Here is a 17,622-nt window from a genome sequence, read left to right on the forward strand (position 1 = left end):
TCAATAGGATCTCTTAAGCCAAACCTAACATTCTAGTGTTCTGTGAGAATGAAGTACTTCAGAGAAGATTGGAAAGTTGATGAAGTTTGAAGATGAGGGAAGCAAGGAAAAGGAGAGACAGAAAGAGAGGAATAAACTGCCAGACAAACAGTAGCCCTGGAATTTCAGGTTTGAAGAACTTGTACAAATTAGGAATCCGCAGCAGGAGCAACAGCTGTTTGGGGTTTTGTTCCATTTTCTGGCTTTCAGCCCAGAAATATTGTTGGCTTTTCCCTGATTCGCTTGAGAGTGTCTCAAGGGGACTGTTCATTGAGTAGAGAACAAGCTGAAAACAGTATTTAGAGAACTTTGAGCAACAGCTTATCTATCATAACTCAGGCTAAATAAAGGTAAGGGAAAAGTTCCCTTTACCTCTTCATGTTCTGTCACATCACTCTGGCTCAGAGTCAGTCATCCAGTTGTTGTTCAGTTATTTTTCATGTCTAACTCTTCATAAAGCCTTTTGGGGTTTTCTTAACAAAGACATTACATAGGTTTGTTATTTCCTTCTCTAGCTCATTTTACAGATGAGGAAACTGATGCAAACAGGATTAAATTACTTGTCCAGTGTCAACCAGCTAGTAAGTGCAAAGACAGACTTACTGAACAGGAACCTAAGACTTCAGGAACCATAGAATGTCTCTCATCCCCAGCTTGCCAATGTTCTACAATTTACAATTTGGAGTTCATTTCTAAAGCTTCAGGCTGTTCTTAATTCTTACCAGATATCTACCTGGTTTATCATAACTAGTTCATCATAACCTGTCCAGAAAACCACTGTGGGATTATTGAGGAAAAGTCCTTTAAGAAAGGATTAATTTCCTATTTTGATAATTACTACACCAATAATTCAAGGATATATTTGGTAAGAGATCTGATCATGTCTCTCATGAAATAGAAAGAAAACTCTGTGAGAAACAAAAGGAAGTTGATAATTCAGATAAGTAAGACAAGTTGGTAAGAAAAATTAAGCAACTAGTAAGACAAGGAAAAAGAAGTTAGGTGTACTTGTCAAGATCTTAGCAAAGTTTAAAAAAAAAAAAAAAGATGTCAACAAAGTGAGAAAAGATAATGGCAATCCCCACAGACTACTTGCCCTGCAGTTCTCCTGAAAGCAACTAGCAATAAAGACAAAATCCATGGAATCTCACTTCTATCAAATATGGAGAGCAGAGAGAAAACTATAGTAACCTTCCTAGAATATGCAAATATATCAAGCCTAAATGACTATAATTCAGAGGACATGAGTTATAATAAGGAATTATAAAGGATATCAAAGGCAGATTGGTGTCCTTCTAAAGATTGTCTCTCCTTTAACTAGATTATGTAGGAGAATGATGCATTCCTTTTAAAAATTTTTGAATGCTTTGAGTTTTAATAAGACAATCATTTTTCACTTTGAAAACTTTAAGTGCTATATAGTAGGCTTTGAAGTCAAGAAGACCTGAATTCAAGTTTTTTCTCTGACACATAATCACTGTATGACAGAGGCCAAATTATATGTTGCAGCTTATAGGTTGCAAAGCAGGTGCCAATCTGCATAGTAGAGGACAATTTCTCACCAGCTTATTTTTATCAATGAAATCACTACACCTCCAAATCATTAAAAGTTGCCTTACTGCTATTGCTAGTCTTAAATCAATTATTATTGCTATTAACTCCTGACAAGAAGTTGACTGCACAGTCACAAAACATACATACATTCACACACACAATCTTGGGATTTGTATTTCATCCTAATTTGGGGGAAAAGGAAATTAATGTGAGATGAGCTCTTAGTAGCGTAGAGGTTTTCACTCATGTCAGGAGCTTTGAGAAGAAGTAAGAGAAAAGGGAGAGGTGGTAGTTATGACATGACAGTTACAAAACTGTGGCAGCAGCCAGTGTTTGCCATATCTTTTTGCCTTCTTTGGACTATGAGAGATGATGGGAGGTATGAATGAACACATTCTGTTTTTATCAAAGGCACTCTGGTAGCAAAAGTTCTGAGAGGAAAAAGTCACTTGAGAAGACCAATTATCCCCCACCATGACCTTACTTCCACTTGATCATGCTTATTTGTTTGTTTTCATTCTGATCAAGACTATTCAAAACAACTTTGAGATATCATCTTACACCTATCAAATTGGCTGAAATGATAAATGCCCTTCAACTAGAGAATGGTAAAATAAGTTGTAGCATTCTGGAAAGGGGGAAAACAACGTTAAAAAGTACACAGCAGAGAACAAAAGAAAACTTATTTTAAAAAGTACAGAAAAGCTGGGTAACTTTAAAAACAATGTGTAGCATTTATTACACAGGTTTTCTTGAAAGGGAATTTATTGTTTTATATTGATTCCTTTCTTATGTTTTCCTATGTACACGGAAGTTTTTTTCTTTTCACATTTTATATTTAAGTCTTTTTAAAATGGGGGCAGCTAGGTGGCGCAGTGGATAGAGCACCAACCTTGAATTCAGGAGGACGAGAGTTCAAATGTGATCTCAGACACTTAACACTTCCTAGCTGTGTGACCCTGGGCAAGTCACTTAACCCCAGCCTCAAAAAAAAAAAAAAAAAAAAAAAAAGTCTTTTTTAATTAAAGAATACATTTTAACATTATTTCACATAATTCTCTATTGCTGAACATGCCTTTATGTTATCTGGTGTCTCTTTGTTTGCAACATGCAATGGTAGCCACAAAAAGAGATGGGGATCTTTCCTGATAAGGTTTGGGATTCAACCTCCATCCCATTGTTAGAAAGTTTTGCTCTATAACTCAGAACATAAACACAAATCATTTCATGACCAACTTCTAAGTGCATAATTACTCTGAATGCAAAATATTTCATAAATCTGCCTCAAGATTACACTATTAGTAAATGTGAAAAAAGAATAAAGAAAGTATCTGAAGAAGAATACTGATCTATGTCAAGAGGTTAAAGGGTGGAAGAATGTGACATGGAAAAGAGAGAGAAGGAGCACTGAACATTAATAGGGGTTGTACTGGAGTATATTCCATGGAGCTTATACTAAACTGCTCTGACCACTTCTAACCAGCCATATGGGCTGGCTCAATTCTGAAGCACTCAGAATTTAGGATATTATGAAGCAGTTATGTTATTGATGGCAAGGGATGCTGCAACAAGAGGTTCAGCCAGTAAACTAGGAACACTTGATGGCCCTTAAAGGAAGTAATCCCATGTGGCAGTTTGATGATGGAGCAGTACATAAAGGATTGGCCCTGCAGTCAGGAGGACCTGGTCCTGAGTTCATATTGGGCCTCAGACATTTAATGCTCACTAGCATTTCCATAAGTAATAGCTTTTCAAGTTTCTCACTGGAAACTTGAAACATGGTAGCAGACAAAGTTCCTACCTAGAGAAGCCTTTGGGTTCCTCTCCTGAGCATAAGTGATCTTAAGTATCAATGAAATTTAGTAGATTGAGATCTATGTCTGGAATGATAAATTATGTTGAAATAGAAAAGGAAAAGGAATGGGGGGGTGAATGGTAAAAATAGCATTATGGAGATATATTTATGTGAAAGTTCCAGTAATCAAGATGGGAAAAAAACATGGAGAGGGAATTTGGGAGAACTTGAAAATTAAAACCAAAGCAATCTCCTGTTGTCATTAGAATATATTATAGACTACAAGTATAGAAGGAGAAAATAAACTGAATTCAGCCTAGAACAGAAAGATGGAAAAGCATAGATAGAAGACTTCATTATCAATATCTTTGCTGAAATTCTTTTTTCTGTAAAAAGCCAAATGGATAATACTTTCTTGGTTTGACTCAATATTTTAATCTTACAAAAGATGGAAGAACAGCAAAGAGAATTATTATTCTTTTTATAACCAAAAAGGAAGAACTGCTTGTCAGTGTAGAAGGGATGGGAATTTTGGAGGATATAACTACTATGTCTTAGAACTGGGTCACAGATAAAGGTTTTTGGTCCCATGTTCTTTTTTTTCAGTTTTCTTGGGGTCTCTGGGAGCAGCCTTCTTTTTGGTTCAGTAATCACCACAAGAGTAGCCAGGTGTTAAAGTGCAAATCTTTTATTGTCTCCTTCAAAGTCTTATCTCCTTCACTTGGGGCTCAGCTTGGGGCCTACCTCTCTCCTTGGTTCCAGAGCTTGGGCTCTCGCCTGTCTTCTCTGCCCTCTGAATCTCTCTGAATCCAAAGGTTTGTGCGTTAGCCTCCAGCCACCACAAATGTTGATGATGAAATGAATCTGTCTCAGCCTCTGAGAGCTTCTAGTGCGCTTGTCTTCTCTGGCCCTGAGCACTTCTCCTCTGTGGCTCTCAGTCCCTGCTTATATGCTCCATACTGAGTATACACTAATCATTATATCACTAGGAAACCATTAAATCAATTGTACTAAACCATGCTAAACTAGATAACCATTGTCTTTATCAATTCTACTTAGTATCTTGTAAGCATTCTTTGTTTCAAGTTCAGAGTTCTGGCCCATAACAATTGTGCAAAAGAGTCACATCCATTACAGTTGATCAATACATAATCTTCTTGTTGCTATGTACAATGTTCTCTTGGTTCTATTCACTTCACTCAGCATCAGTTCATGTAAGTCTCTCTAAAATCATCCCGCTGGTCATTTCTTATAGAACAATAGTATTCCATCACATTCATATACCGTAACTTATTCAGCCATTCCTCAACTGATGAGCATCCACTCAGTTTCCAGTTCCATGCCACTACAAAAAAGGTCTGCTACAAATATTTTTATATATGTGGGTCTTTTTCCCTTTATAATGTTTTTAAGTAAACATAATCTGATATGTAGGTCTCAAAGACTTCAAAGAAAGTATTATTCCATGGCCTACAATATTACTGAGGAAGTCAGTCTAGAAAGGATGGAAAGTTCTAGAGAATGAAAAGAAGAAAAAGAGGTGATATCTAATATGAGACATGTGAATGAATATACAACTCATCCAACAACTGAGATTTAAGGTAGTAACAAGGGCTGGTAACGGATGAAGGAAGATAAAAAACATGTTACAATCTGAAGAATAATGTCAAGTCAAAGATATTAAAGCTCAGACAACTTAAAATGATGAGGGAAGAAATAAACAAGAAGAGGAAGTAATTTTAATTTTCTTAGCTATATTGAGAAAAATAAGTTTTAAAAAAGGTAGAAATACTTCTCAAGATTGGACAATGACTGAGTTAAAACTGTTAATGGAAGTTAAGGTCCACAGAAAGGATTTTTTTTAGCTATATTGAAGAAAACAGTAGGTTCAAATAAAGAAAAGGACTATTGTTTAAGGTGGATGACACAAAGACACCTGATGGCAGAGAAGACAGTTTTCTTAATTCTTATTTTTCTTTCATTTTCTGTGTCAATAAGAATGATATTTGGACTGAAAGGGACAGAGCAAAAAATGGCTACATGTAGCTAGATGGTATAATTGCATAATACTAAATTTGGAGTTAGGAATACCTGAGTTTAAATTTGGCCTCAAACATTTAGTAACTGTACAATCCTGGGCAATTCATTTGATATTTACCTGCTTCTGTTTCTTTATTTGTAAAATGGGAAAAATAATAGCGTCTACCTCCCAAGTTGTTGTGAGAGCAAAATGAGATGCTTGTGGGAATGTTTTGCAAATCTTGCGGCACTATGTCAATTATTATGGCACTATGTCAATTATTAGTAGGAAACTGAAGTCCAAAATAAGTAAAGATAAAATAAAAAAGCATTTAGTGAGTTTCAGTCACAAGGCCCAGGTAAATGGCTTTCCAGCTTATAGAAACAACTGGGAGCTGTTCCCAGATTGGGAAAGTAAGGGCAATGCTATAGAAATACCTTACCTAAACTTTAAGTAAATCATTTGACAAAGTATTTCATGAGGTCCTTGTGAAAAAAAAGGGAGTTGGATCAAGAGTACATTTCAGTAGAGTAAGAAGTAATTGAATAGCTGGACCAAAAGATTTGATGTCAGTTTCAATGAAGGTCTTTAGTTGGGCACTCCAGGGATCTGTGCCTCTAGGATGTTTAACAGTTTATTAATTTCCTTGATAAAGGCATTTTTGTCAAGGTAATCAAATTTGCAGGTGACAAAAAACTAGAAAAGATAGATAACAAGTGGGAAAAGTCAGGCTACAGAAAGATCTTCACAGACTAGAATGTTGGATTAATTCTAAATAAAATGAGATGTCTATTAAGGCTCAAAAAATAATTTTACAACTACAATGTAGATCCCTTCATTTGAAAAAAAAATAGATAAAGATAAATTGTCAAAGTAACTGACAGCCAAAAAAAAGCTAATGTAATGGGTTTTTTCCCCATTGCAAATGTTTTTAAATGGGTTTCAGAAAACCAAATAAAACTGAATAAATGAATTCCTTAGCTATTTCAAATACAATATAAATGGAATATGAATACTTTTTTTTCCAAAAAAAATACCCAAAAAATACAAATAAGCATTTTCAAGAACCTCTTTTATTGTGGACAAGTCTATTTCTGCCTGAGTTATAATACCTCCATGTAGATTGAAATATCAGCAATTTTTCTTCAGTCAACAAGTATTTATCAAACATGTCTATGTAACAGACACTGTACTAAGTGTTGGAGATACAAAAAAAAATCAAAGGAGATCACAGTCTAATGGAAAAGATAGCATGTTAATATGCAGTTTATTATAAGATCTATATAGAGCAGATGAAAAGTAATGTTAAAGGGGAAGCCTCTCCAGGAGGGCTGAGAAAAACTTCCTAGAGGCAGTGAAGTTGAACATTCAAAGAAGCCAGGGATTCTGTGAGGCAGAAGTGAGTTGGAAAAGAAATTCAGGTATTGAGAATAGTCAGTGGAAAAGCACAGAGATTAGGTATTGCTGCAAGGATCAGCAATTAGACAGGAATGATGGAGTAAGAGCATTGGGAAGATAGGAAGAGGCCAAGTTGTGAAGGACCTTAAATGCCAAAAAAAAAAAAAAAAGATTTTATATTTGATGTTAGAGATATTAGGGAGTCACTAGAATTTATTTAACAGGGGAAGTAGGTATGGGAGGGAACAGTGTTGGGGAAAGAATAAGGGCATGATAAGGTCTATATTTTTGGAGGGAATGGGGGATATGATATCTAATATTAGCCATTTGTGCTTTAGGAAAATTATTTTGATATTGTGTAGATGATGACTAAATAGGGAAAAAGTTGAGACGAGGAGATGAATTAGAAAGTTATTGCAGTAGTCCAATTGAAAAGTAAAGAGGACCTGAACTAGGATTGTGGTATGGGTGAATGGAGAAAAGGAGACCTGAACAAGATATGTAGTGATGATACAAACAAGATTTGTAAATAGATTGGATATTTGGGGTGATTTAAGTGAAGAGTAAAAAATAACACTAAAGTTGAGAAACTAAATGGAAGGATGGTGATGTCTGAGACATTAATTGAAAAGTTTGGAAGAGTGATGGGATGAGGAGAGAAGGGGATGATAATGAGTTTGGTTCAGTTTGAGATATATAGAGGACATCCAGATTGAGATGTTCAATAATAGTTGGTATTATGTGACTATCTCAGGAGAGAGACTTGGGTTAAATATGTACATTTTGGAACTATCTACATAGAAGTAAAATTAAACCCATGGAAACTGATGGGTTCAGAGAGAAAAGGGGAGAAGGCCTTGTGGGACAATCATGCTTAATGGGAATGACTTGATTAGAGATCTATCAAAGAAGGCACAGAAGGAACAGTCAAATGAGTAGGAAGAAAATTATGAGAAAGCAGTTTCATGAGAAGCTAAAAAAGGAGATAAGGTAGGAGAAGGTAGTCAAAAGGAAAAAGTAACCAAATGTGACAGAGAGATAAAGAAGGATGAAGACTGAAGCTAAGGCCATTAAATTTGGTGATTAACAGATTGCTGTTAACTTTGGAGAGAGCATTTTCAGTTGAATGATGAGGTTGAAAGCCATGTTTCAAGAATTGAGAAGTGAAATACAGCAGAGGAAATAAACACGGGAGGGCAATTGAAATACTTGGCCATGTCCTCACTTCTCAAAACTTCTCTGAAAGCTGGGCAGTGATTGAAGAGGACGGAAGTCAAGTATTGTCTTTTCAAGTGCCTCCTCCTGTGCCTTGTCCCAAAAACTGCCAACAACTCCACTGAGCAGAATTTTAATGGTCTCCTAAATGACATTTAAAAACTCCCAAACATTCTATTCAACACAGTTAGACATTTTCAAAATCAATGTTTTTTTGTGAGGCTCAAGGCCTAGCATTATAAAAAATGTCATTTTACAAAGTTTATCATTGATTATTGTCTATTTAGTACTTATAAGGACCTGTTCCAGCTTAAGTAATTTTAAAAAAGAAATGAAAACTAGAATGTATTACAAACAAATTAGCATTTGTGAAAAATATAGAAGAGACATACTCTAGGCTCTAGTGAACTTCCAGAATATGTGGACTTCTCCCCTTAAGGACTAGAAATTTAGAGTTAATTGAAAATCTCATTCTCAGGAAAAATACCAAAATTGTCCTGGATGAAAATTATTCTGAGTCACAGCAACACAAATGATACCCCAAACTTTCCCAATAGATCCCTGAAAAAGAAAACAGGACATCATAATGGATCCCTGTTTTGCACAGAACAATTACAAAGAGTTCTGAACTCATCCCACAATAGAAACAACAAACAAAAAACAAGCATATCCCCCAAAAAAACCTCTCAGATGAGCCCCAAACATAAATGGCACCCAAAAGGAGATCAAGTTATTATTATTATTATTACTATTATTATTATTATTATTATTATTATTATTATTATTATTATTATGTTATTCCTGAATAAGGATTTAAAACGTAACAACAAAAAGCAATTTTGAGCCCAGGGAGTCTGTTTTGCTCTTTCTTTTTCATTCCACTAAGGGGCTACTCTCCACCATGGATTCCAATCTCATTGTTCAATAATGGATCAAGATTAGTCCTAGAGGGATCCTGATCTCTTAAAGGAAGAGTCAGCTCTTTTGATAACAAATCCCAGTTCACTGCATCATTTAACTTTATCATGGAGTCAAATTTTTAATGATAAAATACCTTTTAAAAAACAACAACAGCATCAGCAGTACATTTCTCATGGCTTGCATTTTTGACTGCCTATGAGATGCATGGAGGAGCATCATGGACCAGCAGATGCTGAAGACATCATCCTTGAGAACAGCTGTGTTAAGTGAACCAAAATGTAAACCCAGAAGAGCAATGTGGTCACAAGAGTAAAGCTCACTAAGGGCAGGGTTTAATTTGCTGCCTATCTGTGATGAAAGGGAGACTGCTGCCAGGAAAGAGATCTGAATCAGGCTTGAAAAATTTCTCCTTTGGCTCCTACTATTCCCTGCCCTTTCAAGCTGCTTGGTTTTAGCAATAAAAGGCTCATTTTACTTATAATAATCATATATTTCCTTTCTGCCAGAGAATATGGGGAGATGGAAATGAGGAGAGAGAGTATTCATGTATTCACAATGTATTCTTGTTATTTTGCTTCCTTTTGATCTCCTTTGATCTAAAGTCAGGCTCTAAATCTATTTCATGCCTGAACATGGTAACCAGTCAATAGTCATCATCACAGAACTTAGAGGTGAAATTAATTATTTAGATTTTTTTTCTTCTAGACCTATAATTTCATCAACATAAGGCAGCAGTTCTCTAATTTTTTGGTCTTAGGATCCCTTTATATTCTTAAAAATTATTGAGGACCACTACCACAAGCTTTTATTAATTTGTGATCTATCAATATTTCCCATATAGTTTTGACCTCATAGACCCTCTAAAAGGATCTTGGAGATTCTCAAGAGTCTCCAGATCACAGTTTGAGAACTACTGATATCAGGAATATTTGTGTGTGGAAACTCCAACCATCAATGAAGATCAGCAACTTTTCTGCACCTTAGAAAGTTCTCTAAGTCACTGAGAGGGTAAGTGATTTCCCAAAGTCATACAAGAAGTACATTTCAAAGACAGGGATTGAATCTGGTCTTCCTAATGTCAAGACTGGTTGATCTATTATCCTTCATGCCAGAGATTCTTATCTTTTTTGTGTCATGGCTCCCTTTGGAAGTCCAAAGAAGCCTCTGGATCTGTTTTCAAAATAATGTCTTTAAATACATGAGATTATAAAAGAAATCAGTTATATGGAAATTAAAGTTATCAAAATACTTTTAAAAAAAAGCAAGTTCATGAACCCCAGTTTCAGAATCCCTGTTCAATGCCATGCTGAATCTGACCATATAATCTACCTCATTCACTTTTATTTTCATTTATTTTTATACAATATTTACTTATATATATTTCCACATGTCTAAACTACCTAAGGTTGATAATGCCATTGGGGGCGCGGGGTCTAAGCATGTGCCAAACCCCCATTACAATTTTATAAATGAGATCCAGAGTAATGACTAAAACACAGTTACACATGTACTGGCAGAGCAGGCACCAGGATCAAGGTGCCCTGGCTCCCCTCTTGGGCCAGGAATAAAGGGAAGAAATGAACCCAAGGTTCCTGCTGATGCTCACCTCTGCCAGGGCGTCTGAGAAGTGGTTGCAGTTCTTGTGCATGAGGTGGTAGGCATTGCCTTTGTACTCCTTCCCCAACTCCTCCAAGATCTTGTCCACATCTTCTTCTGTAAAGTCTGTGGTACCCAGGGCTATGGCTTCTCTGTAGCAGGAAATACTAAGGTGAGAGAAAGCCTCCAGCTGTGTACAGCCAATCCTGTGGACAGTAGGGACAACCCCATTGACCAAGAGGGCTGAGAAGCAAGAGGGGAAAATGGAACTTGGTTCATCAAAAGTGTGATAGAGAATAATCATTCTGGTTATTTGCCTGGACAGCTTCTAAAGTCTTAAAATTACCCCAATTTGGAAGGCTGTGTCTCCTCCAATATATTCATAAAAGCAGACACACACACACACACACACACATTACACACAGATGACATATACACACCCCAAAACACTGTGGTTCAGAGAGAGGACAATAGAAGCAACTTTGCCCTTTTGTGATTTCTTTCTTCCCTTCTCCAACTTTTTGGATGGAAATGAATATTTGCAGTTAGGGAAAAGAGAAGCACAGTAGTTAAAAATCAATCAACAAGTATTTATTAAGAATACTGGAAGCCCCCAAAATAGTTGTAGGGGTGGTGAATATTGATTAGTGCCCAGTGAAGTTCCAAATCCATCTTTCACTAGCTATGTGATCATGAATGGACACAACCTCTCCAAGTCTCAGTTTTTTGCTCTACTTGATGCCCTTTGTGGTTATCAAGATCAAATATGATCATATTTGTGAAATCATTTTTAATATAAAATTCTATGCAAACTTAAATAGTAGTTTGTGGCCCTTGGTGCTGGGAATATGGAAGCTTAAAAATATTCTCTATTGCGTGAAAGAATACTGGGAATATGTTCTTATGAAGCTGAAGAATGAGAATCAATGCTAGCAAATGTGAAGGCAGAACTTGGGAGCCATAGCAATACATTTAGGATTTGTGAGAGAAGAGTGAGTGTCCAAAGCAAAAAATAGGCTTAGAGTATATCTCCTATTTGTCCTGAGGAGAACAGGAAAGTGAGAATAAAAGTTGTAACTAGGACTTGGACCTGGTTCCTCCTTGTACATTCTTAAGATTATACTAATATAGAGTCAGCAATAATGAAAAGCCATAAAACCAGCTCTTCTCTATCATATTTGAATTTTGGATATCTGACCTTTTTCCAGTTTCTATTTCAGAAGAGTATCTTGGAGATACTGAATAACTTAGGATATTAGATGACATCATGTGTAAGCATGCACAATCATTCTTCCTATTTGAGGACATGAGTAAAACTCCATTCTTTCCCTCTTTTCTTTTCCTACACTAAATATATGTCATTGAATACCACCCTTATGTCTCCTGTTTGCTACCTTTAGCATTCTCTGGATCACATTTATAACCTTTTTTCACTGAAGAAGCCCCCGGGATAGAACTTTCAGTTTAAGCCAACTGAGGAAAAACACTTATTGTGGACCACCGTAAGGCGCTTCCCTGAAAAGATGTCTGGGAAAGTAGTTGGGGAAGGGTTTGAAGAGGAAGAGTCCTTACTTGAATTTAAAGGTTTCTCCCAGTTCCACTGCACTTCCAGGTGTAATCTCAAAGATCCCACTGAAAGGATAAGGATGGCCCCCATAGGCAAACTCTAGACAAGGAAAGAAGAGATCATGGGAATAAAGCAAATCAAAGAAGGTGCCTTAGAGACTAACATCATTAAGTTCCTCTTGGTCCATATCATCATGACAGTAATCTTTACCTTTGCCTCTGGGACTTTTCTACTCCATCTCTTTCTCTCCCCACTAGTCCCCCATCCTTCATAAATCTCTCAACTCTCTTATCATAAGCCTTCTATTGACTATCAAAACATGAGTACTTCATCAAAAATATATTTTAGCTTATAATTTTTTATAATTTGAACTTATAAATTTGAATTGTACACCCAGAGCTCGTTCTTCCCCCCCTTTTAACAAATTACAAATAATCAATTTTTAAAGATTTTTCCCATGGATGTTATACATGGAGTTTTCTCGACAAAGATACTGGAGTGGTTTGCCATTTCCTTTTCCAGTGTATACCCATTTTACAGATGAGAAATTGAAGCAAATAGGGGATAACTTGCCCAGGGTCACACAACTGGTAAGAGTTTGAAGCTGGATTTGAACTCAGATATTCCTGACTCCAGGCCCAGTATTCTATACACTGCACTACTTAGATTTCCTATAGTATAACTTTACTAAATTGTATTTCCTTGTTTGCAGAAGAAACTTTTATTTAAATGCAAAATAATAAAATCATACACTTAAATATTCAAATGATATGACTAAATAATCTTGTAACTATTCTACTTAAGAATTCTTAATTTTTAAATCTTGGTATAAATTGATAAAATTGGTATAGATTTTAAATCTTATTATAGCTATTCAAGAGTTTGAATTTTTATGACTACCAAGACTTCTTTTAAATGAGATTTTTATTTCCATTCTATTCAAAGTACTATAATTTCTAAAAGAAAATGATATTGGATGTTGCTTTTTTGTAAGAGGATTATAACATCTGTAAAATGAGAGAGTTAAAGAGGTACTAAATGACCCCTACCACTTCTAAATCTGTGATCCTGTAATCTGTCTAGAGGTTATAAGGAACCTTTCCTTGGATCACTTTTCCAGGATGCAATGGTAGTTTAAGATTCTGTACCATCTGACTTGTGGTTTAGCATCATGAAAATTTCCCCATATTTCGGGGCTATTGTCTCATTCTGACTAGGAGATGTCCTTCTATCTGACTTGAGCGAGCCTTAAAAATGACCCCCTTCAAGCCCTCCCTCATGCTGCTCAGGTAAAAGTTTTTAAGAGAGTTACAGAAAACACATCTATTAGTTCTTTTGGCCTTTATCCTTTGTATTTCCCAGTTACCTGTGTGTTTACTCACCAACTTTGTCATGCTGTCTCCTCATAGGATTAGACCCAACAACCCACATGGAAAAGCCCCAAATCAGCATAGATCCCATCCACCCCCACCTCCACCCAGTTAACTGTAAAGGAGGCTCTACCTCGACCATAAATTTCGATGCCTGAATGGAACACACCAATGCCCAGAGTAGAAGTGTATTCATTGATCCAGTACTGTAGGGAGAAGAAAAGAACATTAGAAGGGCAATCACAATCCCAGAAAAGTCATAGTTCATGAATCCATTCCAGAAAAATCCAGTCAATAAATAACCAAAGTCATAAGTGGAATTCTAGGCGAAGGGCAAGCACCATATAACTGGAGTAACTTAAAACATTTAGAAATTATAGAATTCTTTGTGCTATTCATGAGAGTGAATAATCACTATATTAATATTATCTCACTTCAGAAAATAAATTATTTGTCAGTATAATAAAAGGAGCACTAGGTTAAGAATTAGGAAATTTGTCTCTTAATCCCAGTTCAGTCATTATTTAGGTGCATAAATTTAGCCAAGTCCTTTTACCTCCTAAATCCACATCTTATTGATTTGTAAAATGAGGCACTATTATATGTCTCTCAACTCTTAAATTTTAAAATCTACCGTGTTGTTACATAAATTATTTTATTTTAAAATATATATTCATTATTCATATTTACAAAGAACAGAAAAAGAAAAATTGTATATGAAAATGCGAATCACCATTACTTATAACTTCTTTTGTTAAAGTATATATTACATTTAACACAATAGTGTCAGTACTACCCTGATTGTCAGTGTCTTCTGAACATCCTTATTTTCTGTTTAGAGTATTTTTCTTTTTCATTGATGCTCTCTTTTCCTTTTTGCCTCACTTTAACAATTGCTTCCCAATTCTCCTCTCCCACTGAAATACAAGCCTTACTTTGTAACAAATAAGCATAATCAAGCAAAACAGATTCATACATTGGCCCTCTCCAAAAATATATGTCTCATTCTGCAAACTCAAACCCATTGCTGCTCTACCAAGAGGTGGGAAGTATGATTCATTATCCTCCTTTGTGAGGCACTGATGCCACTGCACCAATCAAAGTTCTTGATTGTTTCTAAGTTATTTTCTTTTACATTGCTGCAGTAATTAAATTATTTTCTTGGTTCTGATCATTTCACTCTGCATTAGAAATCTTCCCAAGTTTTTCTGAATCCATCCTTTTTCTAATTTCTTATAGCATACCAATCTTTCATTACATTCATATGCTGTAATTTGTTGTCATTCCTCAATTAATGGGAATCCACTTTGTTTCTAGTTCTTTGCTAAAATGAATAGCTGTCATAAATATTTGTAATAATTGGTTCCTTTCTTTCTTTGATTATTTTAAGGTATAGATCTAATAGTGATATCTCAATGTCAAAAGATATGCAGAGTTTAGTGATTTCTTTTTGTGTATAGTTCCAAATTCCCTTCCAGAATGGTTAAATCAATTCAAAACTCCATTAATGGTGCCTAAGTGTGTCTTTCCTTGAATATCTCCTCATATGCACGCTATTGTTACTTTCCTTTTTTTTTTGTCATCTTTGCCAACCTATTGGATTTAAGATGAAAACTGAGAGTTATTCTTATTTTAATTTCTGTTCATGTTAGTGATTTGGAACATTTTTATATAATTGTTTATAGGTCATCTATTTCTTTTGAGAACTGATTTTTCGCATCCTTTGATTATTTATCTATTGAGCAATGGCTCTTCTTATATGTTTGTAGCAATTCCATATATATATACATTGCAAAGCAGATCAAAGAAATTTGCTGCAAAGATTTTTGTTAGTTGACTGTTTCTCTTTTCATTTTAATTACATTGATTCTTGCAAAATCTTTCCATTTTATATAACTCAAAATAAATTATTTTATTTAAAAACATATATTCATTATGAACTTAGCAAACATATTTAGAGAACAGAAAAAGAGGGTTGCATATGGAACTGTAAATCATCATTACATATAACTTCTTTTGTTAAAATATATATTGCATTTAACACAATAGTGCCAATACCTCCCTGAATATCAGTTGCTCCTTCTGAACATCCTTATTCTTTTTCTGGTATATTTTTCTTGTTTTATTGATGCTCTCTCCTTTCCTTCTTGCTTCAGTGTCACTATCCCAATAATCCCACCAGTTTTAGGAGGCATGATTGCCCAAAGCTTATTTTCAAAACAGCTGGCCACACTGGGGAGCACAGCTTTTTTTAAGGAAGTAGCTGCCACCCCTTACAGGAATGAAGTATCTTACACATTAACAAATAAAAAAAAATTTAAAAACACTATGGGGAAGAGAGGTCAGGATGTGCTTCTAACTGAATATGCCACTGTAGGGAATTAAGGGAATGTGACCAATGAAAATGAAACAACATTATATCCTTGCTGAGTATCTCTTCCATGCTATTGCTGAATAAACTTCTTTTGTTAAATGTTATATGATTTATAAGTGTTTCATTTTATTCTAATCCTTAGCCCAATACACCAGGTCCTGATCCTAAATATTTGGAATAACCTATAAATTTGACATGAAATGATCTTATGACTGAAGTGGAAAAAGAGAGAAGCTTCAGGTGATTGGGTGACCCAATATAGGAGACTAGTATTTTTAGCCATATTTAGCAAGCCTTCTCTGTGCAATTAAGAAGAGATCTTCATCTTAACCTTGCTCTTTCAGAACTAGATAAACCAAACCACAAAATAAATAAGAAGAAGTTAAGGAGATAAATTGAATTTTAGAAAAATTAGGTATGATATTTTTGGAGAAAATTGAATGAAGAGAGAAAGGAATGTACTTTTTTTTCTCAGTGGTACATGGAATCTACACAAAAGCTGACCATGTATTAGGGCATTAAAAACCTCAAAATCAAATGCACAAAGTTAGAAATAGTAAGTGCATCTTTTTTCAGATCATGATGCAATAAAAATTACGTGTAATAAAATAGGAGGAGAAAATAGACCCAAAATTAATTGAAAACTAAATAATCTAATCCTAAAGAATAGAAACAACAAATCATAGACACAATTGATAATTTCATCCAAGAGAATAACAATAATGAGACAACATACCAAAATTTATGGGATACAGCCAAAGCAGTTCTTAGGGGAAATTTTATATCTCTAGATGCTTACTTGAATAAAATAGAGAAACAGAAGACCAACGAATTGGACATGCAACTAAAAAAAGCTAGAAAAAGGATAAATTAAAAACCTCCAGTTAAATACCAAATTTGAAATTCTGAAAATTAAAGAGGAAATTAAAAAGAGGTCTTCATTGACACAGTTGGATTAGCCCCCTAGTTTTTCAAGGAAGTTGACAGGGAGAATAAAGATACACTTTGGCATTTATTCCCTGCTTGTTGTTAATGACCCTAGAAAAATTGGATTGCCATCTTAAGGAAACCAAAAGCAAGCTGTCAGCAATTGGAAATGGATGTAAATGTGCATTTGGTCTTTAAGTCAGAGGAACAATTCATGAACTTCATAATAACACAAGTAAAAGTTGTGAAACTGATGGGAATAGAGAGCATTAAGTATAGTTCCTAACCAGGTAGTCTCATTTTAAAAAGTGTGAAATAATCTTGCTGAAATCAGAGCTATGGGGGACATAACAGGAGTGAGAGTGAGGAGAGAAAAAAACCTTCCCCAGTAGTAAGGAAATCTTAATTATATCCTATCACTACCCATAAAGGGGTTACTTCCAATTTATGGGTAAGAGTGCATATGATCTTTTACTAGCAAAGAATTGAGGAGCTATAAAAAATATATAGATAAGACTATGATGAGTCATTAAAACAATGGTTGGTAAGGTCGTGGTCCAACTGGAGCTCCTTTCAGCTTCTAATTCTATTAGTTTGGAGAATCTTACAGAGGATACATTTGCAAAGTCAGTTAGTGAACCCAGATGGGAACTGAACTCTGTCCATTTCCAGATAGCTAAGTTGGGGAGTTTCACATACTTGCCTAGCAAAAGTTCTCCACTGGGGTGTTGTTAAGGGAGGATCTAAAATTCTTAAAACAGATAGGTTTGGTGGTCTGGCTATATATTACCCTACCATGGTCCCTTAGATTCGATGATCTGTCAATGTCAGAAGCAGTCAGATGCA

The 17,622-nt window shown here is 35.2% G+C and overlaps 1 protein-coding gene across 6 annotated transcripts in view; it reads right to left on the reverse strand.

Annotated features, from left to right (window-relative positions):
* LOC141556281 (deubiquitinase DESI2-like) overlaps positions 1 to 17,622 on the reverse strand; it is an 89,243-nt gene that overhangs the window by 5,287 nt on the left and 66,334 nt on the right. For 5 of the 6 annotated variants that reach the window (XM_074290159.1, XM_074290160.1, XM_074290162.1 and 2 more), the window contains 3 exons: positions 13,609 to 13,681; positions 12,111 to 12,204; positions 10,549 to 10,744 (listed from right to left, as the gene is read on the reverse strand). In XM_074290159.1, the coding sequence (XP_074146260.1) occupies positions 10,549 to 10,744; positions 12,111 to 12,204; positions 13,609 to 13,681 (363 nt within the window). The remainder of the gene's footprint in view (positions 1 to 10,548; positions 10,745 to 12,110; positions 12,205 to 13,608; positions 13,682 to 17,622) is intronic. The other variant, XM_074290163.1, reaches the window with a different exon arrangement.

This window comes from Sminthopsis crassicaudata, chromosome 2 (genome assembly GCF_048593235.1).
Source record: "Sminthopsis crassicaudata isolate SCR6 chromosome 2, ASM4859323v1, whole genome shotgun sequence".
Taxonomy (NCBI): domain Eukaryota; kingdom Metazoa; phylum Chordata; class Mammalia; order Dasyuromorphia; family Dasyuridae; genus Sminthopsis; species Sminthopsis crassicaudata.